Here is a 15,390-nt window from a genome sequence, read left to right as displayed (position 1 = left end):
CACATCTTTGGTGACTGCCCCCTGGAATTGATAACAATAGTTGTATCACCTCTGTATGACTCCTACAACTAATATTGTTTATCTTCCTGTTTTTGACCTTTACATAGAATAAACCATACTAGTGATGCCCTGGCTTCTTTTTTCATCCACTGTGGCTTTTGAGAGTCATTGGTGGTGTTGCCTGTAGCTGACGTTTCTTTTCACTGTGCTGCTGTTCCATTTTGGGACTCTCCCACAAGCTATATTTCCATTTTACTTTGGGTGGACATTGGGTTGTTTTCCCGCTTCATGCCTCCCTCCGTCCCTCTCTCTTGCTTGCTTCCTTCCTTCCGCCCTGGTGACCATTTTTGTCCTCGTCTCCCAGTGTCCCTAGAACTAGCTGCCAGGTCACAGGGAGGCCTGTCAAGCAGAGTGTTCTCTTTAACCTTCAGTGGGTTTGGAATCCTATCCCACTGTGGCTTTAGTTTGCATTTCCCAAATTACAGTGAGGGTGGAGCAAGTTTTTAGGCCCTCAGAAACTGTTTAAAACAGTAATTTGTAACTCTTAGTTTAATAAACAATGAGAAATTGTCTTTCACGTCTAATGATTTCCTGGAATTGAGACTCGAGTTGTTATTTCGAGTGCATCATTCCATCCCAAACAGATAACAAATCTGGCCAGCTTTAAAATTGAGTGGAATCATGGTTGTATCAAGTCTTATTGTCCTTGTGAATCTCCCGTATTTTGCATGTCTTATATAAGCAGGAAAGTTGGAAATTCACTTGTCCCCATGAGTAGAAACCTGACCCTCTAGATAGGCAGAGCCTTCTTTTGGAAAAGAATGATTTAATTTCTAGTTTTGCCCAGAGTGAGAGACAGGCAGCGTGTGCTGCATCATTAACTGACACAAGAAAAATAGGTTTATAATCAATAACTTAGGTTCACGTAAGTTGAAAGATCTGACTATTTTCATAAGCAAGCAGATACTTTCCTGGCTTTTCTAAAAAAGTGAAAATAATAATGAAGTCTGCCTTGCTCAGGAGATTGTTGTCTAATTCCTCTTCCCCTTCCCCTGTGTTGCCTGCCTATTGATGATTGCGACTCCTTATTAGCATCACCTTAGAGGATGCTGCTGCTGCTGCTAAGTTGCTTCAGTCGTGTCCAACTCTGTGCGACCCCATAGACGGCAGCCAACCAGGCTCCCCCGTCCCTGGGATTCTCCAGGCAAGAACACTGGAGTGGGTTGCCATTTCCTTCTCCAATGCATGAAAGTTAAAGGTTGAAAGTGAAGTCGCTCAGTCGTGTCTGACTCTTCGAGACCCCATGGATTGCAGCCTTCCAGGCTCCTCCGTCCATGGGATTTTCCAGGCAAGAGTACTGGAGTGGGGTGCCATTGCCTTCTCCGACCTTAGAGGATAGGGAGGTATAAATGGAGAAAGATGAAACCTACAGTCCTAGTTCATCTGCAAATCTGGTGTTAACTCTGGTAAAAAGTGAGCATTTGGGGATTTTTTTTTTTCCTTCCCCCAGTTTGTGGACTTCAGTGACTTTTAGAATTCTGATTCAAGTTGACTATACATAGACTTTTATATCCTAATACCTGTCCCTATATCTGCATTCTAACATTTTATATATATATTTTCTTCCATCTTTCCTTATTTGGAAATTAATAGAAACCACTTTAACAGGCACAACATTCTGATCTTTTTTCTCTGCCTGCTTTAAGTTTTAGGTAGAGAACAAAAATGATCCCAGAGTTCCTTGGTCATTACACTTAGTCTGCTAAAATTTGACAGATGTCTCATCCACTTTTTTAATATTCTAGACTTGAACAGTTGTTTTTTTCATTCCTGGGTTTGTAATTTTTTTTGTATTCTGAGTGAGAGTAGTTTTGAGAGCTGCTTATAAAGTGTTGGTTAATTTTAGAGCTTGTTTAAAGCTAATAGCATACATTAATTTGTCTTTTATATGTTGCTTCTACCCTGCTGGTGTTCCTCTCCTTCCCCAGCCCCGGGAAGTTTATTTATTGAATGTTTAATGTAGTAGCTTCTCCCATTCCAGCAGGTCCCCATTACTTCTCATTTAGTTTCATGGAGCTGCAGGTTCTGAGCGTGGTATCCTCTGAGTTACTTACTCTGTGCTGTATCTTACATGATTTTAGGAGTTCAGGAGAAAATGGGCATAATGAATAAAGGGATCATTTACGCACTTTGGGACTATGAACCTCAGAATGATGACGAGCTGCCCATGAAAGAAGGAGACTGCATGACAATTGTGCGCAGGGAAGACGAAGATGAGATTGAATGGTGGTGGGCCCGCCTGAACGACAAGGAAGGATATGTTCCACGCAATTTGCTGGGAGTAAGTGAATGATGTCTTTATGTGTGTCAGAGAGGGGCTTGGGGAAAACGGCTGTGTATTGTAGGTTCAGTGCAGCCTGCTGCCCTTTGTTAATGAGAAGTGGAATTTAACATTTTGTCTTAAATTTAGATCCAGAACCTCATTTCCAGTGATTCCTATTATGATCAATAGCATATTTACAGGTTTACCAGCCCCCAGAAGTCTGGGGTTCTGTCTTCATTTATAAATACAGTGAAGATAATTGGACAATATGATGGAAATTGAGCTTATGAAATTTGAAATACATTTTGGATTTAAGTCGGGATTTGTGAATCTGCTAGAGAGTTTGAACAGGGCACCAGAGGCAAGATTCTTTGTTCTTGCTCTACTGTTGAATTTTGTTTCATATAAACCAAGAAAGTAATCAAATCACACCAGCACATATAAACCCATAACATATCTATATTAGTCTGAAGGGGCTGCTCTCTTTGGGCAGACATTCTGGGGGTATTTTCAGGGAAAGGCTAGTATAGTTGGACGGAGTCTAATGTACAGCAAATGGGAGATATTTTTATTGTATTTTCATCATTTGTCAGGCCAGCATGGTCTGTGCCTGCAGAGTGCTTCTGCTCAGCTTGAGGTCCTAAACCAGGGAGCACTGGGAGTGTCCCTCTGCCCGGGCATTACTCTCTGGGGAGATGGCTAAAATGACTCCAGTGTTGGGATCTGGAGCTTGGATTCTGGCCCATGTCTCCTCATTCTGACTCAGTCTTCTCCTTTGTTGTTTGATGTACAGTATAAATGACTTCATACATCTTGACTCCCTCATAGCTCAGTTGGTAAAGAATCCGCCTACAATGCAGGAGACCCTGGTTTGATTCCTGGGTTGGGAAGATCTGCTGGAGAAGGGATAGGCTACCCACTCCAGTATTCTTGGGCTTCCCTTGTGGCTCAGCTGGTAAAGAATCTGCCTATAATGTGGGAGACCTGGAAGATCCCCTGGAGAAGGGAAAGGCTACACACTCCAGTGTTCTGGCCTGGAGAATTCCATGGACTGTATAGTCCATGGGGTTGCAAAGAGTAGGACACGACTGAGTGACCTTCACTTTCACTTTCATCTTGATGCCTGTCTTCCTGGGAGCAAAATTTATTATTATTAAACATTTGGGGTTTGGATAATATTTATTCATCTGATCGTAATGAAAATGGAAAAAAACCAAAACAAGCCATGGAGCCCTTCAAAAAAGCTTTTCAAATTAACAGACAAAAGTAGAAATATAGAGATGCTTCTCTTTCAAGCCCTCCTGTTTGCTTCTACAAAGACTTTAGTGCCAGAGAAGCATAATCTCTTACATGCAGCCACTTTCCTTCTTTAATGAACACCAAGAGGAAATATGTACTTTTACTTCTTATAGTTTCTTGGGGAAAGCTCTGCGCCTTAGAAGTAGTTGATTATTTGGGTCTTACTTTAATTTTCTAACAGAGAGGTCCAGTGGTTACTGAAACGTGGGGAGAATGATTCGTTCCCAAGTGTGGAAGCACTTGGTCAGAGATCAAGCTCTCCTCCTGAGGATGGCTTTCAAAGATTCTGAAATCAGTGGACTGGATTGAAGATTTTCATTTTAATCCAACATTTAAATATTCTTAGTCCTTTGGAAATCTTTCCTGGGTACATGTGGCCTCTACACAACTTCTTTGGGTTTCTCTTGAAGTTTTTTTGAAAAGGAAATTGCCTAAATGTTGAATTTTTAGTCAGAGGCTCACATACAAGTTTTGAAGACTGTATTGGCCAAGTATCTTTCCTCACAGAGAGAAGCAGTCCTTGATATAACATTGATCCCTCAGTTAACTTTTCAGTTTTGGCTTGAAGTCCGACTCGATTGTCTTTTTTTTCCCCCTTTGTCTGGAGGAGGAGAAGGAGGGAGGAAGGGTTGGTTTTGTTTGCCAGTTGAATGACTAGTCTGACTTGCTCTTGGCTTCATGAACACTCTCCTTCCCAGCTCTTGTTATGGAAAAGCACGAGATCCTAAAACAAAAAAACCCCACTATCCTCCCTGAAATCTGTAGACTTTTAGTCTGTGGCATTTCGTTCATGACGGTCTCCAGTCCCATGACACCATGTGACGTCCATTACGCATAAAGTTCAAAGAGACTTTTCCACTCCTTATCTTTTCCCTCAGAACAGAAGTTCTCCGTGTTGGAGTTACAGCGTATTACAAGTCATTTCTTCCAGTCCTTTGTGGTCCTCGTTGGACTTGATTTGCAGTTCAAGGCTGCGTAGAGGAAGTTAATGCTCTGAGCCATCCCAGATTTTATATCACTGCACCAGGAGTGTTCCTGTTGAGGGAACCCCTATGACAACAAGAGTTACTCAGCTACTCTGGTTGCTTCACATGGCAGAGAGTCCTTTCTTTGGTTTAACTTCTCTCCTGTGACATCAACATCCCACTCCCCCCCCCGCCCCCATAATTTCCTGAAGGTGTGTTATACTCCCATGTCGTGCATATGTAAATATTTTAAAACTTCTTTTAACAGCTATACCCAAGAATTAAACCAAGACAAAGGAGCTTGGCCTGAAACTTTGCAGATGTTTAGTTCATGAAGAATTCATCTCTGTTACCACTAAGAAGAAACAGTATGATCGTTTGCAGCAGAAATTTCTCAAGACTGATTTTAATGACAGAGTAACTTGAAAGCCATGAAGAAGGAGCTCTGGAAGCAGATGAAGGCTTGGAGCAGCCACTGTTGGCGAAGGATGCTCAGCTCGCTGGAGCAGAGCTTGGCAGGAAGCTGATGCGCTGTGCTGGGCAAGGTGCCCTGTGTTGTACTCCGAAAGATCCATGGTGACAATCCTGTTCTCTGCAAGAAATGGGACCACTTACTGGACTACTAGGAGGTCGGCTCCTTGGCCTGCTTCCGGTGGTGTGTTTCAGCGCCAGCCACACCCCTGTCCTCCCACCAGGACCAGTGCCACCACGGTGCCATCTGATTGTCCCCCAGAACAGCAGGCCCGCGGGGGACTTGCATGGAGGCTCAAAGGCGCCGCAGACTGTGTCTTGTCTGTGAAGAACTGTTTGATGGTTGTCAGTGAGCAATAACCTGATGGTATGATTCCTCGTAGCACCGTATCTTTGAAATATTGAAACCACACTACACTACAGGTAGATTTAGATTCTTGTTTTTAGGCTGAGATTTGAATCTATATTTATTGTCTTTTGTATCTCAGAAATTAGAGACTTGCTATAGACTTAACTCATGATATTTGTCAAGATCATAGTTGACTTTAAAAATAATTGTAATAAAATTAAACTTTTTGACTCTAAGCTTTTTACTGGCTTTAGTTTTTTATGTCATTAACAGCTGTGTTTCAAGTTCCTAAGTCATTGGAATATCATACTCTGCTGAAAAATAATATTTCTTTACCAGCCATGTGATTAAATATTTCTTTGCTCAGTTTTGCAATTTGTGATTTTTGTGGTGGTCTTTGATATAGAGTTAAGACTTTTTATAAAAGATCTTAGAGGCCATGGTGATAGAAGCTTGTACCTTTACCTAGAGCTTCTGACAGGCTGTTTGTGTCCTCATTTCATTTCAGAGGCTTCATATGGTTATATACACTGAGTTACAGGATGTAAAGTTAATGTAGCCCCAGCCTGCACATTAATATGTTACCAAGTTTGTGAATTGTTGGGGACCTCATTTTGCTTAGTAAAACTGTTTCATTTATTAGAAGATACAGGTGAGAAAACGAGTGGTCACGTTTCCTTAGACATTTTTACGAGTAGTAGATTCTAGCAAGAAAGGAAGGTAGACAGCAGAACATACTGCGCCTTTCAGACTAATAGTGAGTAGAGAAAACATGGACGAAATGTCAGAGGACCTGTGTGGTAGACAAAATTCTGAAGATGCCCCGCCAGTCCCCCATATTCTTGTCCTGTTGTGTTGTGGACTGAATATTTGTGTCCCCCTAAAATTCATGTCGACACCCTAATCCCCAGTGTGATAGTATTTGGAGGTGGGGCCTTTGGGAGGTGATTAGGTTTACATGAGGGTGGGGCTGCATGAACTTAGTGTCCTGATAAGAGGAAAAGTCTAGTATACTCTGTGAGGATACCCCAAGAAGGCTGCCATTCTCACCTGACACTGAATCTGCTGGCACCTTGGTTTTGGATGTCCCAGCCTCCAGAACCATGAGAAATAGATGTCGTTTAAGCTACACAGCCTGTGGTATTTTTTTACAGCAGCCTGAGACACCTGGTTATTTAATCAAGCACTAATCTAGGTACTGCCAAGAGGGTTTTTCAGATTTAAATTTCCTAATCAACTGACCTGACAATAGGGAGATTATCCTGGATTATCTCAGGTGGGCCCAAATGTGGTCATAGGATTTGACTTTGGGAAGTAAGTGGTGATCATCAAAAGAGGTCAGGCCAGTAGCCAGCGAATGCCGTTTACCACTTTCCTAGTCATCTTTCCTAGTCATATTTCCCATCCACCATTCCTTAAGGATCCCCAGCAGTTGACCAGGGCTTTAGTTGCATGCCTTTCCGGATCTCTCTTACTCCCTCCACCAAAGGACACTCAGTGGCAGGCACAGCCCGAAACCGCCGGTACCTCTTCAGGAGACCAAGAAGCAGCAGACATTGGAGCTAACTTTAGGGTCAATTATCAGAGCTTCTGAATTGGATTTTTACAAAGTTTTACAGTTCCACGAAATGGTAGATGAGCAGGCCCCTCCTCCCAATACAGGCAGTTTCAGAGGGAGGGAGCACGCCTTGCTGGAGTGGGGTGGGCTGTGACTAGGGGTGCTCACTGCTGCGCCTCTCCAGGAAGAACAGCACCCACGTGGGATTGCCTGAGCGACTCTTTATTGAACAGTACATTTGGAAGAAGATAAGGCAACAAGGCAGTATTTGTATAATGTCATTAGCATTTTCCCCAAGTTAAAGCCAGGAAACAAGCTTGGGTGGTTTCCCTGGGGGTTTCTATGAGACGTTCCCCCCAGTCCATGCATGGATGCTAGTGGGGAAGTTGGGGAAGATTTGAGGCGGGTGGCAAACAGCTGTGCTGTCTTCCATCACAGTGGGCTTGTAGACAGATGCCCAGTGTGGGTCAGTGCTTCAGCTGAGCCAGAGTAGCATCCTTTTGGTATCATAACACTCAGTGTGTTAAGACCAGATGTGCTCCAGCACTTGAGTTAAGACATGCTGGTTAACCAATCAATGTTATATAAAATCTGTCTCTTAACCCAGTGACTGAGATGTGCTTCTCACCTGGCCTCTTGAGATGCCTTCATGATGCATCATGTTTTCCCATTATACCCAAGGGCAATAAGGAATCCCTGGACAGCTGTTTGGTAGATGTCATAGCTGCATTTTTAAACTTGAAGTTGCTTTAACTATTGCTGGCAAGGACGTTGTGTCCTTTGAGGTTGACTGAATGTTCAATTAAGCTCAGCTGTTAAACACCTCCCTGCAGTTTTTCCTGATTTAATATTGCTCTAAACAGGAAAGTGTGTAAAAGTAAAAAGTATATACTATATACAGATGGAAGATTTTTCTCTAAGTTTGTCAAGGGTTTAAGTGACTCGCATTTAGTATGATTATATGCAAATCTTTTACTTGGATATCTGAAAGTTCTGCTTTCTCAAGTCGACAATATCATTTTCAGCTCTAATCATCAGTTTAAGTAAATGTTCCCATAATTTCAAGATCTAGATAAAAAGTTTCTCCGTGGAAGCTTAGTCCTCAGCTGATTTTCTTTCATGAGACATCTTCAGGCAGATTGGTTATCACTTCAAAGTACTGAAAAAGACAGCCACTGTGAGGAAAGGAAGAAAAAAAAAAATCAGGGATCACTTTTTAAACTCAAAGGGTGTAGATTATTTTGAAAGATTGCCTGTTTTACCAGAAAAGCTGATTAAGGCTTAAGATGTGACTGCACTAACTCACATTTCTTTCTACCTGATTTCTAGAGTCTAGCTTTTTACAGGGCAGTGAAAAGTGGTTATTTGAATCAGGTGGTCACGAATCGAATTACAGGGTTGACTGAAACGATGACACTTGGACACTTGAATTAGCATTTCCACCTCTGTGCCTCAGAGTGTCACAGCAGAGGTTAGCTTGGGGTGTGGATAAACCCTTAAACTAGTGGTTTCCAACCTTAGTTCTATATTGGAGGAATCTGGGAACTTTACACCAGATTCTAATGAAATTAAGTCTGGAATGGGCCTGGACATGGGACTTTTTGAAGTTTCCCAGGTCTAGCCTGCAGGCAAGGTTGACCATCATGGCAAACCAAAGGGGAGATCTTCCTGCTGTTACCACCTTAGCCAAAAACAAAAAAGACTGGGGAACTCCAGGGACCTGTAAGAGGAAAGGCTAAGAAAGGATGGAAAGCCAGTGGGTAAGATGCTTCCTAGAGGAAATGGGGATGGTGGTGTGAGTAGGCTGGTCATAGGGAACAATGGCAGCCGGGGAGGAATAGATTTCCATTGAGAATGATAAAGGGGGCTACAGTTGCAAACTTTACACGTGGCATGTTTGGCCCCAACTGGAATGCCTCTACCTTAACTGCAGTCTCAGGGGAGGGTTATTTCCTGAGCTACATGAGTTTCAAGCAAATTAGTTCTTTGGAACCAGCTAAAATGTATCTGCAGTTGGCTCATGTTACTTTAAAATGCATAATAGCAGACTGAAAGAGTCATTTAGTTTCTGGGTTCCTCCAGAGTTCTAAATTCAAGGAAAGAAGTGACAGTCCCTCATCCCCCGACCCCACCCCCTGTCCTTGACACTCTGCTCCTCTCTGGCCCATGGGATCCGGTCATCCCCACTCAGCACTGGTCATGCCACCCCACCCTCTGTAGGTAGCCCTGTTCCAAGCTCAGCTCCCCCTCAGACAGAGGAAAAGCAGGCTGGGGCCCTGTGAGGATGAAAGTAACCCCAGTGACCTCCTTTGAAGTGAGTACGTCACTCACTTTGTCGTCTTTGGATGACAAGAGAACATTTTGTGCTTTGCTTTCTGTGGAACTGGAGTACCAACTGAATTTGGATTGGTGATCATTTTATAGGTGGCTGTCACTGGGGTTCCAGACCATATGAACACAATTATTACATATGGCACGCTTAGTCACTATTGTTAGTTTTACTTCAAGGGCAGAGGAAATGGAGAAAAGTAATTTGCTCACAAAGTCCTTTTAAGCAAAACTAAGAATGATGGCTCTTCCTAACACCCACTTAACTTTCAGCCAAAGGACTTCTTTGCATAAGCACCTTCTCCCATGCATGCTAATTAGCAGGTCATTTTTCTAAGAGGCCTTCTGCAGCCACCCTCTCCTTATTCTAACTTTGTGCTATTCTCAGGGCAAAGTTCTTGGGAGGAGGAGCCACATGTATTTCTTGGATTGGAGAATCAATAGGTAGTTGGGAACAACCAAACAGAAGTGCAGTTTGGGATCTCATAACCATTTATAGCCTGTCACTAACAGACCAAAAGCTTCAGGCTTCTTTCGCCCCGGTAACAGCCCTTCTCCCCTAGGAGTCTGGGCTGGGAGGCTGCTGACTTACAGAGATAAGGTCAAGCTGGATCATTCCAGTATTCTCGGGGTCCAGCTGCTTAAATATCCCTGTGGAGGAAGAAAGAGGATGTCACATAAATGAGTGAACTGAAACAAAGATCACATTATCCTCTTCCCCAGACTGGCAGCCGATTTCATCGAATGTCACAGCTATGATTTCTTCCCACTATCCCCAGATTAAAGAAGGAGTTTCATTCCCAGCTGAACAGACTCGTCTCTGGCTCAGGTTGTTTCACCCATGAAGAAAAGTAGGCTGCTTTCCTGCCGAGAGAACTGAAATGGGTCTTTTCCCCCAATGGGCACTTACTGAACAGTGTCTCCAGTCGAATCAAACACCGGACAAAATTGTCAAAATCGATGATGAGGTCGTCATCTGCAAACCGGGCGACAATCACTTGGTGGAGCTGACAGGGCATCTTGAAACCTGAAGTTAAATGAATAAGCAAACTGATGGCAAGGTGTTCGATTGCACCCGTGGGCTCTGTGCATGGGCTGTGGACCTGGCGGGGCGGTTTAGATGACAGTTGTCTTTGCTTTGGTCCTCCTGGTTGCTCTGCTGTGAGATTTTTTTTTTTGCAAACCTAGTGCCTCTGGCGTTGCTGGATGGATGTGGCAGAAACTGTTCATGCTAAACCAATATTAATTCTCCCTTTTTCCATAGTAGTAGAATTTTTTTTTTTTTTAAATTTGGCTGTGCTGCGTCTTAGCTGCAGCACACGGGATCTTTGTTGCCACATGCAGGATCTTTCAGTTGGGGCACACAAGCTCTTTAGTTGTGGCATGTGGGCTCTAGTTCCCTGACCAGGGATTGAACCTGGGCCTCCTGCATTGGGAGTGTGGAGTCTTAATCACTGGACCACCAAGGAGGTCTCCCACAGTAGTAGAATTTTTAACAGGTCATGGCTGCCTAGAATTCAGGCTACATTTCTCAGTTTCCCTTACAGTCCTCTGAGGCCTTGTGACTAAGCCCTGGCACTGGGATTTGTGTAGAGTGATGTATGCCCTTAAAGGCAAGGAGATTGGGACTTCCCCGGTGGTCCACTGGTTAAGAATCCACCTTGCAATGCAGGGGACACGCGTTCATGCCTGGTTGGGGAACTAAGATCCCACATGCCTTGGGGCAACTGAGCCCGCACACCAAGAACTACTGAGTTCACATAACATGATGAAAGATCTCACACCACCCAAGGAGGATTGCAAGCAGCCAGATAATAAATACTTTATATGTGTGTGCGTGCACACTTACTTGCTCAGTCATGTCCAACTCTTTGTAACCCTGTGGACTGTAGCCTGCTAGGCTCCTCTGTTCATGGGGATTTTCCAGGCAAGAGTATTGGAGTGGGTTGCCATGTTCTCCTCCAGGGGATCTTCCCAACCCAGGGATTGAACCCAGGTCTCCAGCATTGTAGGTAGATTCTTTACTGTCTGAACCACTAGGGAAGTCCATGAATACTGGAGTGGGTAGCCTATCCCTTCTCCAGGGGATCTTCCCCACCCAGGAATCGAACTGGGGTCTCCTGCATTGCAGATGGATTCTTTACCAGCTGAGCTACCAGGGAAGCCCATATATATATGAAGACAAGGAGACTGTCTTTCCCTCTTTCTGTCAGCCTGTTGCTAGCATGTGGCTTTGGCAAGCTGTCCTGGTCCTGCAGATACAGGCAATGCTCTGCAGGCTGGTGACACAATATGACAGAGGGAACCTGGGTCCCTGACAGCAGGAGACACCATCCTGGCCTTGGACGGCTTGAGCTTGAATTGCTATGTGAGAGAACGGTGTATGTTGTTTAAACCACTCACTTGGGGGTTCTCTGCTGCAGCATTATCCCATCGAATGAACAACTCCATGTTGTCATATCTGTCCCCACACCAGTCTCCCACTCTGCAGGTCTCCCACAGCTCGTGTCCTTTTTTACGGACATCACATTCTGTTAGGGACTCACTCAAGGATGGAGCTGGACATCCCACTTCTGCTGAACCAGCTCTGCACCTGAACAGGGTGGGGAGTGGGGAGTGGGGGTGGTGGGTCTGTTGAGAACTGACTTTGCCTGCAACCCAACAGGGCCCTCAGAGGGAAATGGGATTCAAGAAGCCTTAGAGAGCAGACACATCCTGGACTCCATTTCATTTTACCAATTCGTTTTTAAAAGGCAAATGAAAAGGAGGTGTTTGTATTGAACCAGCGCCTACTTTTGGAGAAGGCAATGGCACCCCACTCCAATACTCTTGCCTGGAAAATCCCATGGACGGAGGAGCCTGGTAGGCTGCAATCCATGGGGTCACTAAGAGTCGGGCACGACTGAGCGACTTCACTTTCACTTTTCACTTTCATGCATTGGAGAGGGAAATGGCAACCCACTCCAGTGTTCTTGCCTGGAGAATCCCAGGGGGAGGAGCCTGGTGGGCTGCCATCTATGGGGTCGCACAGAGTCGGACACAACTGAAGCGACTTAGCAGCAGCGGCAGCAGCACCTACTTTATTTCAGTTTACCAAGCTTTGTATCACATAGTCTTAAGTTTTTGCATGTTCTACAGATAAAAGAAAGAAAATACAGTGAGGAAGTATTACCTGCTTCTTCTAATGCTTTCCGCATCTCATAGGAGTTCATGGTTCCAGACCGGTCCACATCAATTTCCCGGTAAATTTTCTGGAACATACAAAACAGAAAATCATGACCTGAAAGGCAGCAAGTTACCTCTGTGCTATGTGCTAAGTGGGGCTGGGGTGTTTCCAGCTCTGTAACTCTACTTTGGCCTTGGAAAAATCATCCACGTTTCAGCCTTAAATAGTATTTTGCCTCTGTGTGTGAGCTGGATTATAAATAAGCCCATCAAATCACCTAGCCAACTCCATGAGTCCTGTTACTATCTTCTGTAATCTTTGCACTTGAGCTGTCAGAAACCCAAACTACAAGGGATTACAGTTACACAAACCTTTTCAGGACGTTTGATGGTGGCTTTTAGATGACCCCGTTTCCAGTCCATAAGGAAGTATGCCACTTAATTTGCCCCGACCTGTTTGCACCCATTCTGAGCTCCATCACAGGTACAATCCCCTCCCCTTGGAGCTGTTCCTCCACATCCCAACACAGACCCACTGCCCCTGCCGCCCGGCCCTCATGGGCTCTCACTTGGTATTTCTGAATCTTCGTCCAGAGAATGTAGAACTCCTTCAGACCCAGTTTGCCACTCCCATCCGACTGCCTTCAGTTAAGGAAAGCTCCTGGAGTCTGGGTCCACCCGGGCTGAGTCACCTCGTCTGTCCTCTCCCCTGGGGAGTCTGGTAACCCCAGTCATCCACGAGGAGCTCTCGTAGAAGGCCCTTTTCCACTCTTCACACTGGCTAGAGCTCCCTCTAAGGGCTGGTGGACAGGCCCAGTAGAGACCTGCAGACCCCCTGACCCTGCGTGCTGACTGGTCTGGGGTAATCTGCTGAAGGCCCCAGGTGCTGCTAGCAATGAGCCCTCGGATGATATGCAGAGGCTTTGGGTGGCTTTTAATGGCCTGGCCCTTGCCTATTTGGGGAGAATTATTATTTCTAAGAAGACTTTTGTGAGGGGAGCTCACAGCAGGTGCCAAGGGCCCACCAAATGAAGCTTCACAGCAGCTTGGACCATCCAGGCCACTCCTGCCCAGCACCTCCCAGGAAGCAGGAAGGACACTGGATGGGTGAGGAGTCGGCCTTGGGGCCAGGTGGTGGCCTAGGAAGGGGCCAGAGCAAAGACGAAGGACTGTGCTCTTGTTGGGGGGCAGGGGCGCTCTTAGGACGGAAAACCATGCCTGGGGAAACATTCACATCAGAAATACCATGGTTTAGGGACTGTTCCCCTAGAGGTAACAAGTCCAAACTGCCCTGGCAGGTGACGGTGGGTGTGCTGTTGGGCACTTTCTGCAAGAGCCCAGGAACCACTCAGCCTGTGGTGTGGGTGGTGGGAGGGGAGAGGGCTGGAGTGAATGTGGCATCTCGCATTCCCTCATTTGAAGCTTCCCGAATTTCCCCAGCGAGAGAGGTCACTGCTGACAACAGTCCTACACCTTGGCCGGCGGGGACCGCTGGCCACTGTTCGGGGAAGGAAGCATGTGTTTGAATCTTCCCAGAGTGCAGTTTCACACTCCCCCAGCCTCTGTCCTCGGGGCCTGTTAAAGGATACGTCGAGCATGTCCACCATAATTTTGCAGGTCTCAATGCTAAAGCCGTCGGACTTGATATCTTGGCCTAGGATCAAAAGAAGTGTGAGAGGAGCATCTTGTGGAGCAGTGCTATTCAACATGACCTTCTGGGAGGACAGGGAAGTCCTGTGTCTGCACCCCTGATGTGGGATCCACTTGTGTGTGCTAAGTCGTTGTCACATCTGACTCTTTGTGACCCCATGGACTGTAGCCCACCAGGTTCCTCTGTCCATGGGGTTTTCCCAGCAAGAATACTGGAGTGGGTTGCCATTTCCTCCTCCAGGGGATCTTCCCCACCCAGGGACTGAACCCAGTGTCTCCTGCATTGAAGGTGGATTCTTTACCGCTGAGCCACCAGAGGAGCCACTTAAGTTATTTTAAATAGCCACATAAGGCTGATGGCCATGATACTGGGCCAGTGCAGAGATGTGTAACCTTTTTTTGACTTCTCTGTATATTAGCCACGGGCACCCAGGATTTTAATAAGAGCTTTCTAAAATTTTTTGACTGTGCCGCATGGCATGTGGTATCTTAGTTCCCCAACCAGGGGTTGAAACCTTGGCCCCTGCATTGGAAGGTGGAGTCTTAACCATAGGACCGCCAAGGAAGGCCAAGTGTTTTTTAAATAAATAACAGGATGATAAGGATCTGGGCTTTTAAGTGCAAAGCCACCTGTGGACAGATGGGAAGCCCCATGTGTTCATTCTAGGCTGGGCCCTGAAGAAGAAGATGTTTACTTAACTATCTCTTTGTAGGTGTTCAGGGGTCCTGTGTGTCCCCAGCTGGGTGGGAATTGAGGGCTGGAGCCTGTATTCTCCTGGGTGAGTCACTTGCAAGGTGAGTCCCGTGTAGTTGGTGGTCAGTAGGTGGAGTGAGCACCTCGCCACAGACATGAGTCTTCCCACAGCCTTCAGGGGAGCCCACCCTTTTTGCCATCAAAGGTTAGGACCTAACCTGTCTCAAAGCTGCCCTTCTGGGCACTGACCCCTTCTCCGTGTGGGCATGAGACTGTGCGTGGGCCCCTTGGGGAGAAGGAGGAGTCACCAGGCATTGCTTGGGGGGAGGTACCGTGCTCTGAGGTGTGGGGGAGGCCACTGCTGTGCCCCCAACAAAGAGCAGCTGAATCTGAGCTGGCCATACCCCTCCCCTCCCCTCCCCACATCTGTGCAGAAACAACGAGCCTCTGTGTCCCTGGGCTTATGACGGCCACACAGCTGAAGAGCCCGTGACCTCACTTGTGCCTGGCGGCCTTGAGGGTAAACACCATCTTCTCGCCACCCCCAGATCAGAGGAGGGGAGCCTAGGACTGGGACGCATCTTGGGG

At 45.9% G+C, this 15,390-nt stretch overlaps 2 protein-coding genes across 4 annotated transcripts in view; one reads left to right on the top strand and one right to left on the bottom strand.

The window, feature by feature from the left end:
• Window positions 1–5,773, top strand: part of TP53BP2 (tumor protein p53 binding protein 2) — a 67,510-nt gene extending 61,737 nt beyond the window's left edge. For all 3 annotated transcript variants that reach the window (XM_061382310.1, XM_061382307.1, XM_061382308.1), the window contains 2 exons: window positions 2,142–2,341; window positions 4,856–5,773. In XM_061382310.1, coding sequence (XP_061238294.1) covers window positions 2,142–2,341; window positions 4,856–4,897 — 242 coding nt within the window. In that variant the 3' untranslated portion in view covers window positions 4,898–5,773. The remainder of the gene's footprint in view (window positions 1–2,141; window positions 2,342–4,855) is intronic.
• Window positions 5,774–7,171: 1,398 nt separating this feature from the next.
• CAPN2 (calpain 2) overlaps window positions 7,172–15,390 on the bottom strand; it is a 58,401-nt gene continuing 50,182 nt past the window's right edge. Inside the window, exons 16-21 of the mRNA XM_061382311.1 lie at window positions 14,048–14,112; window positions 13,028–13,096; window positions 12,466–12,544; window positions 10,204–10,320; window positions 9,886–9,944; window positions 7,172–8,140 (exon numbers count right to left, since the gene is read on the bottom strand). Of these exons, the coding sequence (XP_061238295.1) occupies window positions 8,117–8,140; window positions 9,886–9,944; window positions 10,204–10,320; window positions 12,466–12,544; window positions 13,028–13,096; window positions 14,048–14,112 (413 nt within the window). The 3' untranslated portion in view covers window positions 7,172–8,116. The remainder of the gene's footprint in view (window positions 8,141–9,885; window positions 9,945–10,203; window positions 10,321–12,465; window positions 12,545–13,027; window positions 13,097–14,047; window positions 14,113–15,390) is intronic.

Source organism: Bos javanicus, chromosome 16 (assembly GCF_032452875.1).
Source record: "Bos javanicus breed banteng chromosome 16, ARS-OSU_banteng_1.0, whole genome shotgun sequence".
Taxonomy (NCBI): Eukaryota; Metazoa; Chordata; class Mammalia; order Artiodactyla; family Bovidae; genus Bos; species Bos javanicus.
Note: the sequence above shows the minus strand (reverse complement) of the source record. Positions and strands in the feature narration are given on the sequence as shown.